Source organism: Semicossyphus pulcher, unplaced genomic scaffold, assembly GCF_022749685.1.
Source record: "Semicossyphus pulcher isolate SPU_LCO1_2020_fin unplaced genomic scaffold, fSemPul1.0.p SCAF_3, whole genome shotgun sequence".
NCBI lineage: Eukaryota > Metazoa > Chordata > Actinopteri > Labriformes > Labridae > Semicossyphus > Semicossyphus pulcher.
In genome coordinates, this window is record NW_027211704.1 from 27,068,359 (window position 1) to 27,087,321 (window position 18,963).

The 18,963-nt window shown below is 41.6% G+C and overlaps 1 protein-coding gene across 1 annotated transcript in view; it reads right to left on the reverse strand.

Annotated features, from left to right (window-relative positions):
- rybpb (RING1 and YY1 binding protein b) overlaps positions 1-16,068 on the reverse strand; it is a 38,937-nt gene extending 22,869 nt beyond the window's left edge. Inside the window, exons 1-2 of the mRNA XM_069678693.1 lie at positions 15,966-16,068; positions 15,209-15,334 (exon numbers count right to left, since the gene is read on the reverse strand). Coding sequence (XP_069534794.1) covers positions 15,209-15,334; positions 15,966-15,991 — 152 coding nt within the window. The 5' untranslated portion in view covers positions 15,992-16,068. The remainder of the gene's footprint in view (positions 1-15,208; positions 15,335-15,965) is intronic.
- Positions 16,069-18,963: the final 2,895 nt, after the last annotated feature.

An 18,963-nucleotide genomic window follows, 5' to 3' on the forward strand; every position in this document is an offset into this window, starting at 1 on the left:
ATGTATTTATTTAATACAGAAACAATAAACAATAAAACATAACCACCACCTGTTTCCAACCGTGCAAACTTTGGCTGTGTGGCATTCGGGAGCATTATGAAACATCGCTGTAAATGTGTTTTACTTGCAGGAAATTAGTTTATGTGCAATCCCGTGCCAAAATTCAGGTCCTGACAACTGACCCTTCACTCCCTTAGTCCCTCTATGTTTTAGTAGCTAGGTACTTTTAAACTCTCAATGGAACATTTTTCAATTTCTTTCAACATTTTTTTTTATCCACTGCTCTGTTAAGGTGATCTCCTCCTGCATACTTTTCCAGACTGAGAGATCAGCCACATATACTCTACGGCAGGGGTTTTCAAAGTATGGCAAAGTGAGCCTCCCCTGAAAGACCATGAAAGCTGCTTTTACCTTGAATAGGACAAAATGAAGAGATCACATCGATTAAAAATTGATTCCTTGGTTGTTGGCATGTGTTTACTTCACTTACACTTCACTGACGCTCAGCAGTGGGAAAAATAGACTTGACGCGTAAAACTAATGGAGCAGAAAATTACTTGCGTATTACGCCCGCCTTCATACACGGGCGCTAGCATACGCAGCTGGTGCAGAATGCAGCATTGAATAACATAGGAACGGCTCTGTCCCAGCACAAACGTGTCAAAAATACACTTCAAATACGTTACCTGTGTAGATTCCCCAGTATCCACAGACTTGGTCTCAAAATTACGCCGGAGTTAACATAGTCTCAAACTATTCTGCTCGATCCATTAACAGTCTCTCTCTCTGTAACTACTAAAAATCTATCTATTTTGCCCCACACATCACAGACGTTTCCTGACTAGAGGTTACTTTTTCTGGTTTATTTTTTCTCATGCTGCACCTCCCCTTAAGTCCTCTGTAGCCCCCAGGGGAGGCGCGCCTCACACTTTGAAAAGCGCTGCTCTACGGGAAAAAATCTCTTGCCCACAGCTATAAGTATGGACTATGAGTGCAACATACAACAGGCCAATCAGTTTTGTTTGTCATTTAGAGCCGTTAGAGCCATTGACCAAAGAGGCAGTGAATGAGTGTTTGATTGAATGATGAGACTTTTCTGCATGTTGCTGAGATGCCCTGGTCAGAGCCTAAGATTTGTGTAGGCAGCCCCAATGCTGGCAGAAGAAGCCCTTAATTAATGACCAAAAATCATGGTTTTTCACAGCAATGTTCTGTAGAGATACTGCAAGACACCCCCATTTAAACAGAACATCAACTTTTGTTCACAGTTTTCCTCGAACGACTAGCCGCATTGATTCGTGAAGAGCCAAGAATTAAAGGAGTTATTTGGGGACGGTAGGGAACGAAAGTTGTTTCTTTATGCTAATGACTGTTTTGGTACTCAGTCAAGTTTTTGCTTACTTTTCTTCATTGTTGTCTCCTCTGTGTACTAGACAAATTTGATGAATTGGATCGGATGAAAGCCCTAGGAGGAGGAGGAGCCCGACGGTATGTTTTTCACCCCCGGGCTAGTACATTAACTATTTAACTGGCCCGGTAGGATCCACAAGCCCACAATGTAAACAATACCGTGGCCCTCCCGAGATGATGTTAGGAAGCTACCGTGGACTAGTATAAACACAAACGTTTTCATACACACGCGAGGGAGATTTACCTCGCCCAACACTGATGAGCCACTTAACACCAATAGCAGTGTTTCCCACGCATAGAACAACAGGAAAAGTCCGTCTGATATCACATAGTGCAGCTTTTAATGAGAGCACAGAGTAAACTGACAGCTGTGCATGCAGAGTCTGTGTGTCACCTGCCTGTGAACTGCAAGCATGCACGCGACGCTCCGGCCATCACAGATGGGCCTGCGGGATGATCGAGGCAGATGGGCAGTTACGTGGCAATAAGTGTGTGTAATCCTGTACTCAGCGGCACCTCGTCCCAGTGCAAGTTAGCGCTGTGGCTACATAAACAGACCATTCACAGAGCGGACATGCCGTGGAATGTTTACCTTTAACGGCCACAGGAAGTAGGAGACGGTAGATTTTGTTTCAAAAAGTTACTCTCACGGGCTGATCACGCTAATTAAACATACATTTGAACAGCGTCAGAAATAGAAGGTAACATACTCAATCAATCTATTACTACTTATTCATGCGGGTATCAGAGTTGCCAAACCAAGAGTGGTAAAAGAAGCCTCTTTATACCCATATGATTATTTTGGTCTATTTTTAGGAGTTTATAATAGTTCCACAATTGAACACATATTCATTTATAAGAACCCATACAGAAAAACAAAATTTGACGTTAAAATAATACCAAAATAACAAATTATTCTAGGGCCAGTGGTTTTAATGACAGGGCCAGTGAATTTGTAAAGTTACTGGCCCGGAGTGCCAGTGGAAAATTGTGCTCATTGTCGACCCCTGTAGTATACTATCACCATATACTATTGTTGTTAGGTGATTAAAAAATGAATCAATTAATGACAGGCTTTTTAATTAATTGATCGCAATTAATCAAAATTAATCGCATATATCAATGATTTTTGTGAGAATCACATGTAGACTTACCCAGTCTGGATTATACTCTTTCTAGATGGTTATCTCGTACTTCCACGCTTTAATTGCACTCGCTTCTTCTTATTATTAATAACTTTTAATTCACAATCTACTTTAATAACTTTGCTTTGCGTCAGACCCCCAAACACACCTGCACCTCTTCTCTCTGCACAGCTGCTTGCCCTGCCCCCCTCGTTCTGTCTGTCTCTCTGTCTGCTTTGTTGACTCTCTTCATCAGGTGTCTGTCAAAAGTTTGATATTTCCTCTCAAAATTCAGTTCTCAAAGCACGCGAGCCACATGTGCATGGGGGGCATTATTAATGACATAGCGTTTCAACGATGTTAATGATCGATCATAAATGACATCTGCACCTTTTAGCTTTCAGCTTTATAATCAGCGACGATCAATGGATTGACGGGTAGAGACGTACGGAGTAAGATACACAATAGCTCCTCTATAGCACTGTAGCAGCTGGCTGGAGGGGCATCGCCAGGGAGCTGTTTAAGTCCGACATTTTAAAAATCCTTCGGTCATAATAATATATAAAATAATAATTTTTTTTTTTTTTTTTTTTTTTTTTTTTTTTGAGTTGAGCGCTGTGGGAGACGGCTGCCTCTCCAGTAGCTCTTCAGTTATTTAGCTTCCTCCTCCTCCTCCCCCTCCCCCCCCCACCTCAACACAATCTCCACCTCACATCACCACAGACCAGGTCAGGGGACAGCTGAGGAAGCTCCGACCCAGGAAAGCAGCAGGCCCGGACAAGGTGTGTCCAAGACTTCTGAAGACCTGCGCTGCAGAACTGGGGGAACCACTACAACGGATCTTCAACCTCAGCCTGCAGCTAGGGAGAGTGCCCACCCTCTGGAAGACATCCTGCATTGTCCCGGTTCCTAAAAAGAACCGGCCCAGTGAGCTGAATGATTTCCGGCCGGTGGCACTCACTTCACACCTGATGAAGACGTTGGAGCGGCTCTTCCTCAGCCTCCTCAGACCCCAGGTGCAGCACGCCCAGGACAGCCTGCAGTTCGCCTACCAGCCAGGTGTTGGTGTGGAGGATGCCATCCTCTACCTACTACACCGAGTCCACTCCCATCTGGATAAGGGGAGAGGCACAGCGAGGATTCTCTTCTTGGACTTCTCCAGCGCCTTCAGTACCATTCACCCCCCTATGCTTCGGGATAAATTGAACCGGATGGGAGTGGACCCCCACCTGGTGGCCTGGATATCCAACTACCTCACCGACAGGCCACAGTACGTCAGGCTGAAGGACACCACGTCTGACACTGTGGTCAGCAGCACTGGAGCCCCCCAGGGCACAGTGCTGGCCCCTCTTCTCTTCACCCTGTACACCTCGGACTTCTGTCACAACTCAGAGCTGTGTCACATACAGAAGTACGCCGATGACACAGCCATCGTTGGATGCATCAGGGACGACAGAGAGGAGGAGTATCGGAGTCTGGTGGGGGACTTTGCTGCTTGGTGCCGCACAAACCACCTAGAGCTCAACACCTCTAAGACAAAGGAGCTGGTCATAGACTTTGGGAGGTCCAGACCGAAGCCGAGACCAGTCCTACTAGAGGGAGCTGAGGTGGAGAGTGTGGACTCCTACAAATACCTCGGGCTGTGTCTGGACAACAAACTGGACTGGTCAACACACACCAGCCACCTGTACGGGAAGACACAAGGCAGGATGTACTTCCTAAGGAGACTGCGGTCTTTTAACATCTGCAGCAAACTGCTGCGGATGTTTTACCAGTCTGTGGTTGCCAGTGTCCTCTTTTACACTGTAGTGTGCTGGGGAGGCAGCACATCCAAGAAGGACACATCCAGACTGGATAAACTGATCAGGCGAGCCGGCTCTGTGATCGGCATGAAGCTGGACCCTCTGGTGACGGTGGCAGAGACAAGGACACTAAACAAACTGTTGGACATTATGGACAATGCCAGCCACCCTCTGCACACCGTCATCAGCAACCAGAGGAGCCTGTTCAGTGAGAGACTGCTCCTTCCAAAGTGCAGGACTAACCGACTGAAGAACTCCTTTGTCCCTCATGCCATCAGGCTGTACAACTCCTCACTTAGGGGGAGGAGGTAACAGGGACAGACTCTCTCACAAGCGGTAGCCACTAATTCAGCTCACAAAGTTAATAGTAGTTAACTTCTTTTATTCAATAGTAATATTTATTTATTTCTCAAAGGGTCATATGTGCAATAAAAATCTGTCAATGTGCAATAATCTCTCACCACAGTGCAATAACCTAATTTAGTTTAATTGAACTATTACCCACTTGTTATCTAATTTTGTACTTTTTTATATATATATATATATATCGATAGATATATATATTTTGATCCTTATTTTTTTACCCTCTGTGTGCTGATTCTTTCCTATTGTATTGTACTGTATAAGCTGCTGGAGACTGAATTTCCCAGAGGGAGTCATCCCAAAGGGATCAATAAAGTTGAGTCTAAGTCTAAGTCTAAGTCTAATATATTTTCAACCAAAAAAATATCACTGATTTATTGAATTTCCGTCCCCTCAGTGCTTAAGGAATATGCTAAACCAGCCATCCAAACCATTGGTCAATTTGGCAAAGGAATAACCCAGCGAGGACGAGTCAGCAGCACCAGCCAGCCCCTCTCATCGATGCCACAAGTGCATAAGATGCCAGCGCTGTGATGACAGCGCTCCGTGGCTATGGAGGCTGGAATTTATCCACAGCCTGCGAAGTCCTCATCAGGGATTTCAGTGTAATATAGTGTAATAAGACCTATTTTTATACGCCCAGCTGGTACACTCGGCTCCTGTGAACTGTAGACAAGAGTCCTTGTTTACAGTGACCAAGCTGTCTCATGCACGACTTCTCCGCAGGTTGAAAGTAAAACATTACGCGTATGATATATTCATTTTTGGACACAATTATTGTAGGGACAATTGACTAATTTCCATACCCAATTCTACGCCCTTGATATAACCTGCCTATCAATTGTTTTTAAGCTAAATAAATGCAGATAAATATTTGACCGTAATTTCACCCATTTGTCTGGAGCATTGAAAGCTTCAAGGACACGTGGACCGGCACAGATTTTTTTGAACGGAAACCCTGATAGGCACATGGATTGTTTTTATTGCATGATTGAACTGTATATGATTCTGAATGGACAGAGAGGGTCCGATATCAGGGATGCGGAGCGGACCCCAGCCTTTGGTTAGAACACTGTTTAAGGAGTAAACGTGTCCCACTGTTGTTTATTTGGTCGCCAAAACTTTGCGAGTGATCGATGTGACAAGGTTGCTAAGCTTTGCAAGTTTTCCCTAATGGGTTAGATGGCTTCAAGTTTGCAAAAGCAGCAGAGCACTTCTGTTCAATAAAGCCCTGCCGCAAACTCACCGAAACAGCAATTTGACAAATGCAAATTTGGACCGACGTAGCCATTTTTAGACCTATATTGGCTTCTTCATGTAGCTTATTTTAAAGTTATTTTATTACTGAGTATGAGGTAATGGAATGCAAGGACACATTTAGGAAGAAGTCTAATGAATTAATCTATGTCGAATTAATAAATTAATTAGGCATATATTTAAAGCATATGTCTGATAGTTGTTCTATATTAGGGCTGCACCTGATTGTTTTTTAATCAATTAATCTAACGATTATTTTATCGATTAGTCGATTATCTCACGACTAATTTATTGTTTATTCTAAAGATTGTTTATTTGCGATTACTTTTTTAAGTCTCCAATTTCCATGTCACTGTGTGATGATATTAATAATGATAAAAGTAATAATAATAATAATAATAATAACAGCAATAACAACAACAACAACAACAGACTATGTCAGATGCCTGTTCAGAAAAATATTCAAAAGCATTGCTATGACACAAATATGAATTTAATCACTGTATGCAACCCTTTGCCTGAACTGGAGAATCAGTATTTTTACATAAGTACTTACTTAAAACAAGTAGGGTGAGCTAATTAAACAACAGACCGTTCTACATCAAAACATAGATCAACTATTTTTGAGAAGTTACTACAGAGGCCTACTTCTTACCCTCCCTTCTATTAAAAGTTGAAGTTTTTCCCAACTGTACCTGAACGCTCTCAAACCTCTCCTCTCGGTTGGTTGTTGTGTAGTGAAGTGCGCACTGAGTGAGTGGTCGAGCAAGTACAAGAGAGAGAGCGGCAGAGTGACAGTAACCGGCGGAGCAGAGAGAAAGTTAAGTTTATATTTAACATCTTACCAGGGCTTCATTCAAAACTTTTGAGGCTCAAAGCCAGCACTCCCCAGAACGTGGCGCCCTAGGAGACCGCCAGCAATGAGTGAAAAGGTCTGTTTCTGCATGCCATAACTTTATTGTGCTCCAGCTCTCAACTCAGCCCTCGTTTTTGCGACGCGTTAAATAAATCAACGTATTTCCCTAATTGATTACGTTGACCAGTCGCCTCAGTTCTATTCTATAAATCCAGAATTCTGGAATATAAACAAAAATTGGCAGTCAAAAAAAAGTCAAGCATAAACTTTGAATAGCTACTGCTGGAAAGGTAAGAGAGTATGGGAGTAGAAAACAAAGGACTCATCTCTCTCTCAATTTCATCATGCAACTGATTACATGAGTAAATTAACACACTGTAACACACAATTTATCATTAAAAAAATCCCCCAGCAAAGGAGGTCAGTGTAGAAAAAAATGAAACGTTAACCTGGCGAGATATTTGTTATACAGTGGTTTCATCAGAGTTTCCAATACAACTCTGCCTCCTGCCAACATCACAAAATGTGTTCTGACTTAAGCTCATTGGAAATGTCTGTGAGCTGGTCAGTAATAGTACTTTGTTACAGTACTAAAGTATTTTCTCAGAGTATCTGTACTTCACTTGAGTTTTAAAAATTTCTGACAACTTCTACTTTTACTCCACTACATGTCCTGAATAAAATGTGTACTTTTACTCAGATACATTTCCCCGAACAATCTTCATTACTTGTTACTTTGTCAATCAGGAGACATTTGTTGTCTAATGACTGTGAATTTTCGACTGAAAATATGGCTTAAATGAACAGAAACTGGGAGGTTAAACACTGATGGTGGCAGTAATGCAACATCATGGATCTCTCTCTCTCTCTCTCTCACAAGTTACAGCAGATGGAGAGGAGAGATGTCGCAACAATCATGTCATTGTGGAAATAAACAGTCGGTCCTGATTGTTCCAAACAGTAAGAAGAGTAAGAAGACCCTGAAGTAACTTCTCCAAAAATGTCGACTAATAAGATTATGCACGTTTCTGCTCATCATGATTGAAGTTGCTATTGTTTAATTACTGCGCCATTATTTTGTGATCACACAGCATGCTTTTATGCGAGTCTGTGACTCAGACAGACAGACAGACAGGCGTAGAAGATAAATAGAGAGAGGAGAGAGAGACCATTAGCAGATGATGATGAGAGGTAAACAGTAGACACTACACCTCGTTTACTGTATCTGAAAATGTGTGTGATTTTATGAAAACCCTTTTTAATGTTACAATAAACTTATGGTAACATAAATGCATTTAACTTTTTCTCCAACTCTAATCATTAAATGTTTAATAATAGCAGTGCATCAAATGTACTGAACTGCGCAGACGAGATCCCGTGTGTACAGTGTGGCTTTCAGTTAGTGTGAAGTTCAATAGTAACGAAGGTACATGAGCTTTAAGCTTTATTGTCTGCTAGTTTCACAGCCGTTTTACTCTAAATGACAAGCTTACACGTCTACACCTCCGTACAACCCCGCAGGAAGATACAGGATTTTGTTTTGATAAGTCATCATTGCGCTGCTGCTGACCGTGGTCATCAGTCTGCTCCGCCCTCAGTCACACCTGCAGCTCCTACAGCAGTGAGGCACACATACCCAGACGGACTGTTCTCATTCACAGAACGGCAAATGAAGATATTTTGTGAAATCCATTTCACGTACGATAAAGATGATAAAGTTAAGACGGTGTTACAGACAGACAGACAGAGAGCGGAGCAGAGCAAAGCAGAGCAGAGAGATAGCCATGTCACTGTGATGCTACGTTTTGATCGAGTCCCAACCTGCGGACTGTTGGCTGAGCTCCAGACCACTGCCCCGCTATACACAGTCCATAGATAGTCCAAAATGCCCCAAACAGGCCAGAATAATAAGAATAGAAACACAGACGAAGGGCAGATTCTCTGCAGATACAGACACCAGCTCACATTTCTCCTGGATTATGATGTTGATTAAGAGGGAAAATTTAATATGGAAAATCCTGCTCATTAAGCCTTTTATTACTATTATTTCGAGGGAGTACAAAAATTCCGATATCGATATACCAGCCGATATATTCACATATGTTCAAAATGTATCTGAAATTAAAATATTAAAATTACAAATCTGAAAAGTTATTGTCACATTTGCATGACATACAAAAGGTAAAAAAAATAGTGTTTCTGTAGCAACTTTAATAGCACCAAAATAACTAAATAGAAGTGAGTATAACACAAAAACACACAAAAGTAGGAACAAAAATGATTTTCTTGTTTTTCCCGACTTCACAGAGTGCTGCTAAAGATAAAAGTCACTAAACACAGACCAACCCATTTGACAGACTGATGCTGTCGTAATAAAAGGCTTAATGAGCAGAATTTTCCATATTAAATATTCCCTATTAATCAACATCATAATCCAGGAGAAGTGTGAGCTGGTGTCTGTATCTGCAGAGGATCTGCCTTTCGTCTGTGTTTCTATTCTTATTAATCTGCTCTGTTTGGGACATTTTGGACTATCTATGGACTGTCTATCGCGGGGCAGTGGTCTGCTCAGCCAACAGTCAGCAGGTGGGGACTCAATCAAAACGTAGCATCACGGTGACATGGCTGTCTCTCTGCTCTGCGCTGGTGTGTAGCACCGTAACATCGTAATCTTTATGAGACGTGATAGGGACTAAACAAAACATTTGCCATGTGAATGGTGAATGAGAACAGTCCGCGCGTGCATGTGTCTGACTGCTGTAAGGAGCTGCAGGTGTGAGGGCGGAGTAGACAGACGCACACACCTGGCAGCAGCACGACGATGGCTTATTAAAACAAACCCTGTATCTTCCTGTGGGGTTGTATGGAGGTGTAGCTTGTTGTTTAGAGCATAACCGCTGTGAAACTAGCAGACAATAAAGCTTAAAGCTCCTGTACCTTCGTTACTATCGAACTTAAAACTAACTGAGAGCCAGACTGTACACACGGGATCTCGTCTGCGCAGTTTAGACGCGCAGAGGGTAGAAACAGCGGTGCTCTGAAAGCAAGCTTTCTTTGGCTGATTACTGTGATTTTAACATTAGTTTGTTGTTCACAATGTTTTGTTCTGTATGGGAAAGGTAATGCTTCCCTTCGCTGTGTGTGCTACTCTGCTCAGCTGTGATGCGCACTCTGGCAGCAATAGGGACGTCCTCATTTCCCATCATGCCTGCCTCCTAGTGCTGACTGAGTAGTTTAAGTTGTTAAGTTTGCTAATCATGTTCCAAAATGCAAAAAAATATTTTGTTAGTGTTTTTAACTCATTGGCTGTCATTGACGTCTATAGACGTAAATTCAATTACAACCGTTGACTGCCAATGATGTCAATAGACGTCAATTATGTTTTTTTACGGGGTGGGGGGGGGGGGGCTGCAGGACAGTCTGGCGGAGCTTGTCCATCAATATAATATAATATCAGGCTTTAAAACTCGTGTAATGACGAACTGATTGCCTGTAGGTGGCAGCAGTGCTCTCGTTGGATGAGAGATCAGTGTAGATTATGAGAAGAAGATGCGAGATGAAGAGGGAGAAAATGGCGAAACGTTGCAAGTCGGAGAAGTTGAAGACGCTCACACTCAGAGTATGTGTCGCGGTAGTTCGGAGAGACAGAGTGTCGTGATCGTGAGAAAAGAAGACGGAGATCATGGAGAGGATCAAAGGATGGAGCTTCGGAGACACCGACGATCAACCCTGGCCAAGCGGTGAGAGTGAGCGTATCTTTCCACGTGTGTCACCACAGCCAAGCTCAACTGACGAATCAACTGACGGGTCAGATGAGTTCAGCGAACCTGACCCGGATTCTTCAGATGAGTGGTTGCCGTCTGGATCAGCCAGGAGCAGCAGAGCATCGTCCCCAGATGCTCCAGATAGACATGAAGGTAAGAAGTTACTGGCTAGCTAGCTAACTTTTGGCTTAAAGAAGCCTTCTCTCCCCCTTCAGTCAATGTCACATGAACGCCATTTTGTCCCACTAGCTCATGTGATTAGAATTCATATTCATAAATCATCTGTTGCCAGTACTGATGTGAAGGAATTTTCAATTTACAGATCATGCATCCAGCAGAGACCCCACTCCTGTTAGCAGTGTGAAGAGGAAAGGTAAAAAAAAAAAAATGTATCTCCACATCACACCACAGCAATAAAAAAATGTCACTGTGATGCTACGTTTTGATCGAGTCCCAACCTGCGGACTGTTGGCTGAGCTCCAGACCACTGCCCCGCTATACACAGTCCATAGATAGTCCAAAATGCCCCAAACAGGTCAGAATAATAAGAATAGAAACACAGACGAAGGGCAGATTCTCTGCAGATACAGACACCAGCTCACATTTCTCCTGGATTATGATGTTGATTAAGAGGGAAAATTTAATATGGAAAATCCTGCTCATTAAGCCTTTTATTACTATTATTTCGAGGGAGTACAAAAATTCCGATATCGATATACCAGCCGATATATTCACATATGTTCAAAATGTATCTGAAATTAAAATATTAAAATTACAAATCTGAAAAGTTATTGTCACATTTGCATGACATACAAAAGGTAAAAAAATAGTGTTTCTGTAGCAACTTTAATAGCACCAAAATAACTAAATAGAAGTGAGTATAACACAAAAACACACAAAAGTAGGAACAAAAATGATTTTCTTGTTTTTCCCGACTTCACAGAGTGCTGCTAAAGATAAAAGTCACTAAACACAGACCAACCCATTTGACAGACTGATGCTGTCGTAATAAAAGTCTTAATGAGCAGAATTTTCCATATTAAATATTCCCTATTAATCAACATCATAATCCAGGAGAAGTGTGAGCTGGTGTCTGTATCTGCAGAGGATCTGCCTAAAAAAATGTATTTTTATGGTAATTGTATATATTTTTATAATTTACAGGTTGTGCATCGAGCAGAGGGTGTGTATCGAAGAGAGGTTGTGGGCAGGATTCTGGCTGGCATCAAGCTGACTGGCAACTGAATCAGATCCCCTTCACTGCAACCCCTGGGCCCCAGAGAGCTGCTGCGGAGCTGGATTCCGACCTGCCAGCTGACTTCCTGGAGCTCTTTCTGACAGACGAGCTGCTCCAACATATTGTTGATCAGACCAACCTGTATGCTGGTCAGTATTTTAAGGCACACCCTGATAGTCTGCCATACAGCAGAGGTAAAGCATGGAAACCGGTGTCGGTCCCAGAACTGAAAAATTTCTTTGGACTCAGTTTTCTCACCGGTTATGTCCAAAAGCCGAACCTTGAGCTGTACTGGAGTGTGGATGAGGTTGATGCAACACCATATTTCAGCCGGACCATGCCGAGGAACAGGTTTCAAATTATATGGAGGTTCCTTCATTACAACAACAATGCATCACAGGATGCGACAGACAAAATGTACAAAGTCCGTCCAGTGTTAGAATACATTGTGGAAAAGTTTAAGGAGTTATATCAGCCAGGGCAAAACATTTGCATTGATGAGGGTATGATGCAGTGGCCTATCTTTCAGGGTGTACAACCCACAAAAGCCTGTGAAGTATGGAATCAAATCCTACATACTGTGTGACTCTGCCACAGGGTACTGGTTCAACATGCAGCCTTATGTCGGGACAGGTAGTACTCTGCGAGATATAGTGTTCTCTCTCCTAGATCGTCTTACAGGCCATGGTTATGCACTGTACATGGACAATTTTTTACAACTCTGTAGGACTCTGTGAGCGCTTACTGGGAGCACAAACCAATGTCTGTGGAACACTGAGGAAGAATAGGGGGGAACCCAAGATCATCACAGAGCTGACAAAGTCTGACCTGGGGGCAGGGGGAAAAGTTGTGCGGCACAATGAGAGGGTGATGGTGGTAGCGTGGCAGGACAAAAGGTTGGTGAAAATGGTACCAACCTGCCACCAAGATAGGATGCAGAGGGTTGACGTGTGGCAGAAGGGACACAAAGACAAGGTTCCTCAGTTCAAGCCAGAGTGTGTTGTTGCCTACAACTCGTCCATGAATGGGGTGGATAAGTTGGATCAGAACATTGCCTACTACCCCTTTATCCGAAGGTCACTGAACTGGTCCAAGAAGTGTGTAGCCTATCTGTTCCAGATATGCATGTTTAATGCATATGTCCTCTACAGAGCCAGAAACCCAGGGGAGTGTAAAACCCTCTTGGAGTTCATGCGCAGGGTAATGAAGTCCTGGACCACAACACAACATGGAGGAGGAGGTGGGGAAACAGGTAGAGGAGGAGAAGGAGGAAGCTGCAGGTGTGGGGGCTGATTAGACAAAAAAAATCATGTTTTTGTCAAATGTAGAAATTGTAAATAGTTGTATGTTTGTAAATACATTGTTGTTTTGCCATCAAAAGTCCTTTCTCAGAGTGATGTTTTTGTTGTTTTATAGAAGGAAACCACTGTTCAGATATTTGAAGTGTCACTAACGCAAAAAATATTAGCATCAAAGTCAATGTTCTGCTTGACGTGTTTTTTTTCACAAAATGCTTGTTTTCTCAGTTTTTTGGTCAAAAACAGGTATTTTTGGTGAAACAAGCCAATGTTTTACTGCCGATTACTTAAGAACGGAAAAGGGTTCCTGATGAAAGAAGAGAGTCTACTCTTTCTTTTGGTGTTTACATAGTCATAGAACACAATATTCTGTGGGTCTTGAAAGATCGGTCAAAATGCTCTAAAACGGCTGGCAGTATGGGGCTCTCTGCTCTGAAAATGTCTGGCAGCCAATGAGTTAATGTGTCTGTTTGCTGTTTTACCAACATATGTTATGCATATGTTGGTAATTGTCATTTTTGCGCTGGTTTATAATTGTAACCATGAGTGAGGTGGCTGTTTCATTTCTTGACTTCAGCTGTATTTTGTATAAAAGACTGAGAGCTTGGTGCTTATGCTGTCTAAATTAAAAATTGCACCCTCTGTTTGTCAGGAGGTGTAATGTTATATTGCACAGCACTACTAAAATGAAAGTAATTAATATCGGAGCATATTGGAGGACATATATTCCAATACCGATATAGCTGGGAAGTGCGAATATCAGCCGATAATATCGGGCTCTACTAATATTAACGGTATCAGTATGTCAAATGAGCTGCTCTGTGTTTATTGACTTTTATCAGAATTTTTTTACACCCTTATATCGGAATCGGCCCTAAAAATCCAGTATCGGTCGGGCTCTAATCAAAATAGAGGTTGATATCCAAAAAATGGGATCTTAAGTTGTGAAGACCTTGTTTTTTTTTCCAAGTGAATCCATTTTTGAAGGTGGTTTACAGTAAAGAATAAAGTTAATAACTCTCGAAATTTTTACCACTTTCCTTTTATTAACATCATTTACTTGTACTTTTACCTTTAATACATTAATATGAGAAATACTTTTTTTTTTTTTGATTATTTTTTTGGCCTTTGGCTTTATTTATAGGACAGCTGAAGATAGACAGGAAATATTGGGAGTAGAGAGTGGTGGATGACATGCACCAAATGATCGGCAGACCGGGAGTCGAACCTGCAATCAGTGCAACGAGGATTGTAGCCTCGGTACAAGATCAGATAAGACAAGTATGGCTTTCAGGTACTTTATCTACCACTGACTACAAATGCTGATATGATTAATTAAAGGAAAAACTTCTTAGAGCTGACATGAGTGAATTCACATGTTAACAGCTTTGGAAACCAAGCAAGCTTGTGGTAAACTGGCTTATTGTCAAATGTGTGTACATTTGAAATCTGACAATTGAATTTTTGGAAAACTGAAAAGAATAGTGAATTCCTATTGAACCTGTTCCATTAAGTCAGGCATGAAACAACACTGGCTTGGACTAAATGGCAGATTGACAAAGAAATATGAAAAATGCCCCTCTGAGTTTAATCTCTTATCCTGGTTATGACCAATTTTCTGAACCTCAGCAATATGATCATCTCCATATCCTATTTGTGCACAATAACTCTTGTCTTGATTATTTGCAATCCCACAAGTAGTTGAAATGAACACTAACATCTATTCACCTTGTTACACTCTGCAGCAATTTAATTGTTGCTGGGATGATGTACTGTAGCTGTACATCCATCATGAAGTGTGGTCCCTCTTTCCCACCCCACCCCCGTTTGACTAGTGATGCAGCAAGCATACCTAGATGAATACATAAAGCAATGCAATGTCAGTCGCATAAAATGAGAAAATACAGATAATCCAGACAACTGCAGGGGATGTTTGCAAATTGGCCCATCGTCAAGGTCCCATTCGCTCACAGACAATAAGGCTGTCGATCTAAGTCATCATTCCCATAAATTGCAATGCAAGGCTGCTGCAACCAACCAAGCAGGGGAAAATCGAGACGCTCAGACAAGAGGGAGTGGGGGGGGGGGGTACTTTACCTTGTGGATGTGCCCTTCCTCACATCGCAGATGCTGCATTTAAAAGCCTCAGCGGTGTTCCTGAAGGTGCAGACGCTACAGTCCCAATATCCATCGTCAGCGGTCTGTTTAGCTTGTCTTTTGGGCCTTACAAATAACACAAATGTTAATGTCAACTTTGTTTTTGAATTAACGTTTGCACCAACATATATCATTAATAACAATAAAGGAGAGTGTGAAAACAAAACACAACACGTTTTGTAAAGACGAAACACACGCTACATGTTACATTTTTCAGCAGAAACCATAGTGATGTTGTCATTAATATGGGTTTCAAGACCCGGCAAGTACAGCTCCTTGGATAATATAGCCCCTCGATGTCGAAGCTTCACATCGTCTGATTGTAAAGCCAGCTAGGCTAGCAGGCAGACAGACAAGCACTGCTAAATTTTCTGGCATCGAAACTTAGCATGCCGGCTAACAAAACAGGTATTAGACATCGTCTATTTCGACATTGATTTGGAGAATCAACGGCTTAATCGTGACAGGAAAGCGTTTCAGGGAATGCCAGGCCCTCCGTCAGAAAAAAATCCCTTTGTCTGTTAAATGACTGGGTTACAGTGAGCGAGAAGCCGCCATAGTGACTGCACTATTCTAGTTAGCTATGGCATACCAACTAAAAACGGCAGAAACGATCCCTGTGTCAAGAAGACGCATCCAAATATCGAGCTCAAAACGTACAAAACAATTACAAATCGAGGGTAGATCATCGCATTACCTTGTAGGGCTCTTTTTGTCGCCCATGATTATGATTAGTCCTCGAAAATAAGAAGAAAAAGGGCCTCTTTAATTGTCAGTAAGTGTAGTAGGTTCCAGTTAGATCCGCTGCTGAAGCTGTTGGCAGACGGGCTCTACTCAGAGCTGGCTCGAGGCACGGCACAGCGGCTGACTGCACTACGCCATGTGACCACCACCCAGCCAATCTGAGCGCGTGTCGGTTTAAAAGTCTGGATTGATATTTAATAGCTCTTCTAATAACTACGAGCGAAATTTGACTTCCCACTTTAACCCACGAATAAATAAATGAATAAATAAATGAAAATAAAAATAAAAATTACAGTGCTGCAAAATTGATATCGTTCATTTTCATACTGTTTTAATTAAACAAATGTGTTTAGAAATCGTAAAATAGAAAAAGAAAAAAATACAGCAAAGCAATTAAGGTAAAAGAAGTGTAAATTGTTGGAATACATTACTGGTGTGTTGTTAAAAGTACAAATACATCCTTATAACAATAACAAAAACATTCCTTTTAAAAGGGCTGGCAGCACAAGGGTTTTAGACAGGTGGAATTCCCATGGCAAAAGAAACCCAGTTTTTAGTTCTGATCAGTGTTTCCCACAGGTCTGAAATATACTTGTGGTGGTATCCGGCAGAAAGGGCTGGGATTACCTGTTGCACAAAAATGGTCTAGAACATGTGACAAACAACGAATACATGTGCTTTAACAATATTTTAATTTATTCAGTATTTCTGTTAATTTCACATAACATTCTCTGTAACATTACTAACGTATAAAATCACATGAACATTCTTTAGAAATTGTAATGTGTTATTAATAACATAGGACTTAGATAAACTTTATTGATCCCCCAGGGGGAAATTTGACTAATGTGGGTAATAAAGTGTGATTGTTATCAACTGTCATCCATGCCTATCTTTTAATAATGTATTTTTAATCATTAATCTAAACATGTGGCCTAAGAAAAAAAACAAAATCTGACTATAATTGTTGTTTGTTTGAAGTTTAAGTTAAAATGATAGAAAGAAATTGAGGACATCTTTCATGCAGTGTTCTTATTATTAATAAATTAATTGCAATGTATTAAATCCCATGGCATAGTGCTAGAAGTCTAAAAGCTTCTTATACCTGGTATATTAACCTACAATGGCTAGCGTTTACTCCACACTGACGGTAGGAAGCAACGTCAAACGGTCACTGACTGTAGCCCTTGAAAGGACTATTTTGTCTTCCATAGAGTACATGCTGCTTTACTGCTGTTTTACATTGCACTGAACGCCCAACTTTCATAACTTGCACTGTGTGACCTGCTAAACAGTCTCTCACGTGGCACTGATGAGGCCGGTGTAGCCAAATACCTTTGTGCAATACAGGCCAGCTTGCCATGGGCACCTGTGTGTGCAGACCACCACTGTAGGGGACATGTTTCAATGCTGGCACTGGGCTCTGCCTTATACCTGTATAGAGTTTTGTCTGTGGTCTGTGTTTATCTGTGAAATATATGAACTACACAGCATATGGATATATGACAGCATGTGGAGAGTTTATACTTTATACACACTACCTGTGTGCGGAAATACGGACAGATCGCGACGTTATTGAGCCAGGTAGAAAGACAGATCTGTGTCATATATGCTCCTCTCCTAACATCTGTCTTCTCCCTGCGCGGCATGATAACTGATAAACTGATCAAGAAATTGTCTGCTCCCGATACTGAACTTCTGGACCAAGTGAGCGAATCAGACCAATGTGTTATTAGTGAATATGTGTTTGAGGTGTGTGATTCTGCCCATGTGCGAAAGTTAAGTGTTTTTTTTGTTGATAGGAGATCTGAGTTGTTCCAGATAGGGGTGAAATTAGATGGTGCAAGAGTGATGTTAGTGATTTGATGAAATTTCCAAAAGGCTTTCAGAGCTGCCTCTATTGTTGATGATTTGAAACAGGTGGAACTTGACAGATTGGCTGAGAAATGACAGATCTGAAATACTGATGTCTTTACAAGCTGTTTTTTTCAATGTCATGCCAGGTGTCATCTGATTGATTGGGGTGAATCCCCAATAGTGGTAAAAGTTGTGGTAGAGTAGTGGTAAAAATTTGGTCCTCCTTGAATTTTTGGTTTTTGTAGGGTTGTAAGTTTGATCCTCGAAGATTTGTTTTTCCAGTAGAATTTATTGATGATTGAGTCTAGGGATTTAAACAAGGTACAGGTGGAATGAATTGGGATCATTGTGAGAATATAATTTATTCTAGGGAGTACTGTCATTTTGATGATAGCTATTCTACCCATGATGGGGATTGGGAGGTTTGTCCAGCGCTGGAGATTGTCTTTTATCATTTTGAGTAGTAGAGAGAAGTTGAGCCTGACCAGGTCTGACAGCCTGGGGGAAATCTTTATACCTAAATATGTGATGTAGCCTGTGCTTAGTGGGATGGGCTATGTGTGGGCTGCCACACCCCAACTGTTGCTGCTTAGTGGGAGAATAGAGGATTTATTCCAGTTGATTGAGTCGTCAGAAATGTTTGAGTATGTTTTAATCTGTTTACTTCTTGTAGAGATGAGTGAGGGTTCTTTAGAAAAAGCAAGGTATCATCTGCATAAAGACTTATCTAGTGATGCATGTTGAGTGTTTGGATTCCTGTTATTTTGGTGTTTTGTCAGATAGCTGCAGCTAATGGTTCAATAAAAATGGTAAACAGAGAGGGGGAGAGTGGGCATCCTTGCCTAGTCCCACTGTGCAGTGTGAAGCTTTGTGATGTTGGTCCATTAGTGATAACAGTGACTGAAGGTGGGGTGTACAAAATCCTGACCCAGTTAATAAATGATAGAGTTAAATATAAGGTTGCTGGAATGTCCCTCATTCAGTTGTGGTAGGTGGATATTTTTGAGAAATGAGTCAATGTCCTCTTGATTCGGGTCGTTTTCTGGTGAGTATAGATTGGCATAGAAACTTCTGAAAATGTCATTTATTTCTTA